Below are 4386 nucleotides of genomic sequence, written 5' to 3' on the forward strand. Positions count from 1 at the left end.
GTGAAAATGTAAAAGGTGACATGCATGCCCAATATTATTACCTTATATAACAAAACCATTTTTGTCCTTATGTCACTGTTTTTGGTGTAACAATTTAAAAATAATTCAGTTGTATTTTATCTATGACTTATGAGTAAAAAATAATAATAGTAAATAGGTATGCAGTAGAAAATAGGTCTCATGTGGAAACCCAGATTGATTCACAGTACCTTCCGGAATGCATGCTTAAGAGTGACTCTGAGGCCAAGTCTAGGTTCACTCAGAAAAAGTGTGGTGATCCATTAACAATGTCTGCTATTGAGCAAGAACAGGAAGTAGTGGTATTTGTTGCAATACATTTGAAATCCCAGATTCAGGTGTTTGTATATAAGTGCTCTGAATATGTGATAAAATGGAGTGACTGTTCGGAAAATCACTTTCATTCACCTGCAATCACAATTTATCTTCAGTCTTTTAAAAATATGGCATATGGAAGAAACACGGTGCTAAATTATAGTTGTAATTCATTATTTTAATAAAAAGATGTGTGTTTGATAGGAAAAGTCTTTGTGAATTCAATATTAAGTTTAATACCATATCCTCAGATTCATCACCCTGAATTCATAATAGGCATAGACTTTCACTTCATCAAACAACACCATGGAGTGAGCTCAGTCAAAATTTTAATCAGTGTTGATGTATGCATATTAAAAAGATTTTAATTGTGAAAATAACACATGTACATTATTTAAAATTTCAAACAGTATATAATAAAAAGGAGGTCTCCTTCCCATCCTAGCCCCCATTCCTGTACTCCTCTGCTCATGACAACCACCATAAAGTTTCTTCTGTATTTTTTCAAACCAAGTCTATTCACATACAAATATATGTATATATATTTACTTACACACACACACACACACACACACACAGACAGGCAAACACACCCTTTTGTACATTAAGTGGGAACATACTATACACACAGTTCAGCAACCTGCTTTTTTCACTTAACAATTTTAATCACTTAACAATACACAGGTGCTGGTAGGGAATGATGTCCCTATCCTTGGCTGCTTTCTTTTCTTTTTTTCTTAATTTTGTGTTAATGTTTTTTAAATAAATAACTTTTAGAAAGTATGCAGCTGATGTAGAAGCTAACAAAGACATTAAGAAAGAGCTAGGTGATAACATCAAAGATGAAGCTCATACCAGTGGCCAGACACACTTATACATGGAAATTAACAGATGTGCAAATTCAATTCTCAGATGTGGAGCTTAAGGGCACATACTCAAGCAACTCAGGAATTGTCAGCATATGTAATTTGTTTCTCTTTTGCTCTGATTATTCAGCTCATTAACGATTTTTAAAGCTATATTTTGGTCTGAATATATAAATAATTAATAATTACTTTTAAAACAATATTTTCTATAAAAGGTTGGTATCATCCATCGCTTCTATGTAAGATTCACTTTCTTTTTTTTTTTTTAAAGATTTTTTTTTTATTTATTTATCTGAGAGAGAGAATGGGAGACAGAGGGCATGAGAGGGGGAGGATCAGAGGGAGAAGCAGACTCCCCGCTGAGCAGGGAGTCCGATGTGGGACTCGATCCCGGGACTCCAGGATCATGACCTGAGCCGAAGGCAGTTGCTTAACCAACTGAGCCACCCAGGCGCCCCTAAGATTCATTTTCAAACTCTCTCATGTGTAATTAGGTATGACTGACTTCTTATTAAAAGCTTTCTAACATCCTTAAAATTCAGAGTCCTACTAAGGTTAAACAAAACCTTAGTTGAATTAAAAGGTTTCCCACATTAATTTCACTCATGAGATTTTTCTTCTGAATGAGTTTTCACATGTTTGGTAAGAGATGCATTTTGTTTGAAAGCTTTTCCACATTCATTACATTCATAGGGTTTCTCTCCAGTGTGGGATCTCTGATGTATAATAAGTTGTGACTTCACATTGAAAGCCTTTCCACATTCATTACATTCAAAAGGTCTCTCCCCAGTATGAGTTCTCTGATGTACAATGAGGTGTGACTTTTGGCTAAAAGCTTTCCCACATTCATTACATTCATAGGGTTTCTCCCCAGTATGAACTCTCTGATGTTGAGTAAGGCCCTCAATTTGTTTGAAGGCCTTCCCACACTGATTACATTCAAAAGGACTTTCACCTGTATGAGTTCTCATGTGGTAAGTAAGAGAAGAGCTATGTCCAAATGCTTTTCCACATTCATTACATTTATAGGGCTTCTCCTTAGTATGAGTTCTTTGATGTATAAGGAGGTGTGACTTCTTGCTGAAAGCTTTCCCACATTCATTACATTCAAAGGGTTTCTCACCTGTATGAATTCTCATATGTTTAGTAAGGGATGAGCTATATTTAAAGGCCTTTCCACATTCATTACATTCATATGGTATTTCACCTGTATGAGTTCTCACATGTTCAGTAAGAGATGAGTTATACCTAAAGGATTTTCCACATTCCTTACATTCATAGGGCTTCTCACCTGTATGAGATCTCACATGTTGAACAAGATTTGAGCTGTGTCTAAAGGTTTTCCCACATTCAGTACATTTATAGGGCTTTTCCCCAGTATGAACTCTCAGGTGGTCGGTAAGGGCATGTTTATGACTGTGGGCTTTGCCACACTGAATACATTCATATGGTTTTTCTCCAGTGTGAGTTCTTTGATGTACAACGAGGTGTGACTTTTGGCTAAAGGCTATCCCACATTCATTACATTCATACGGTTTCTCTCCAGTGTGAATTCTCTGATGGTCAATGAGTCCTTGTTTATGGCTGAGAACCTTCCCACATTGATTACATTCATAGGGTTTTGCTTTAGTTTGAGTTTTGTCACACTTAGTAGGAGATGGGCTATGGCTGGATGATTTCTCATGTTTCTCTCCAGTTTGAATTTTGTCCCATTTAGTATCGGATGAGCTATGATGAGCTAATTTCTCATGTTTCTTGCCAGTTTGAGTTTTGTCATGCTTATTAGATAAGCTAGGGTTGGAGAATTTTTGTTTCTTTCCAGTTTGATTTTTGTCTTTCTTTGTATCAGGTAAGCTATGGCTTAATGATTTCTTGTGCTCTTTAGCTACGCTAGGTTTCTTTTTTGCATAGTTTCTTATACGACCAGGTAAGTCTGAATTCTGTTTCAAACTCTTTCCATGTGAATCGAATTTAAGCTTTTTTTTTGAAGGAACATGTTTTGTACTCACACTCTTTTCCCCCAGTGAACTACATTCATGGCTTTTCTTCTTAGTCAGACTTCTTTTCTTGAATGCAACTTCCTTAAGGAGTTTGTTTTGAGATTCCTGGTGGTTCGCTGGCTGGTCATTACCTTGCTGGACCTCGTCTAAAATGGAATTCAGTAAGAATTCAATTGTGAATCTTTGCCCTCTCATATTTTGGAACACAACTTATAAAAGAAATGTACTATTGTGGGGGCTGAATCTTTACTCAAGCTTAGTATCCCGAAGTGAGTGAATTATCAAGTGCAAATGTCCCTAAGCTCTTGGGCTTGAGGGGAAAGTGCTGTAGGAAAAACAAGAAAAGTTAATTGACAATAGAAACTAGACAAAACTTTGCCTGTTTATAAATATGACCTTGCAACCTGGGATGGAAGATGAAATAAACACAAGGAGCAGTGACTAGGTAACAGATGAAGTTAGAGGAGCTTGTGATTGTAGTTGATATTTTTTGAGATTTCTCCTAAGCCCAAGCTTCCCAGCTTTGGTAACAGCCAATCCATCCACAGTATTTGGCTCCCACAGCCTCTCCATGGTCATAGTTGGAGACACACCTGGCCCAAGCCACGGTGTCCAATGAGAGTCTTCCTCCTAAAAATTTCGACTCTAGTTAGTCTCCCCTGGGTTTTACAAGGATATAAGACAAGAAATAGTAAAGTCATATCTTCCCCGTGTACGCAGAAGGTTCATCAGTACAAAGAATGAAGCATATATCCACAGGGAAAGAGATGTAAGATCACGGGTCCTCAAAGAGGCCATTCACATAACCCCAATTGCTGACGGCTTCCCAATTCTAGTTCTAGTCCCTGGTAGGGTCTGGCTGAAGTATCAGCCTTTAGGTTACAAGAGATAACCATATGTCCTTGTAATAAATTCCTCTATTTACTTAGGCTAGCTCAAGTTATCGTTATTTGTCATTTGTTATTGCACTCCAAAGAGCCAAAAGAGAGAAAATAAGATAAGTACATCAAGAAATACTGAACAGCTTATAGGCGACTAAGGGGATAAGCAGGAAAGCATGTTACACCGCCACCACCAATGATCAATAATGACATGCCTGGAAATAAGTCAAACAGAGAAAGACATGTATCATATGACCTCACTGATATGAGGAATTCCTAATCTCAGGAAACAAACTGAGGGTTGCT

The 4386-nt window shown here is 37.2% G+C and overlaps 1 protein-coding gene across 1 annotated transcript in view; it reads right to left on the bottom strand.

The window, feature by feature from the left end:
* Positions 1-490: 490 nt before the first annotated feature.
* Positions 491-4386, bottom strand: part of ZFP37 (ZFP37 zinc finger protein) — a 13858-nt gene continuing 9962 nt past the window's right edge. The window contains exon 4 of the mRNA XM_081803400.1: positions 491-3345. Within this exon, the coding sequence (XP_081659526.1) occupies positions 1799-3345 (1547 nt within the window). The 3' untranslated portion in view covers positions 491-1798. The remainder of the gene's footprint in view (positions 3346-4386) is intronic.

Source organism: Leptonychotes weddellii, chromosome 14, assembly GCF_054177405.1.
Source record: "Leptonychotes weddellii isolate Sample4059 chromosome 14, ASM5417740v2, whole genome shotgun sequence".
Lineage (NCBI taxonomy): Eukaryota > Metazoa > Chordata > Mammalia > Carnivora > Phocidae > Leptonychotes > Leptonychotes weddellii.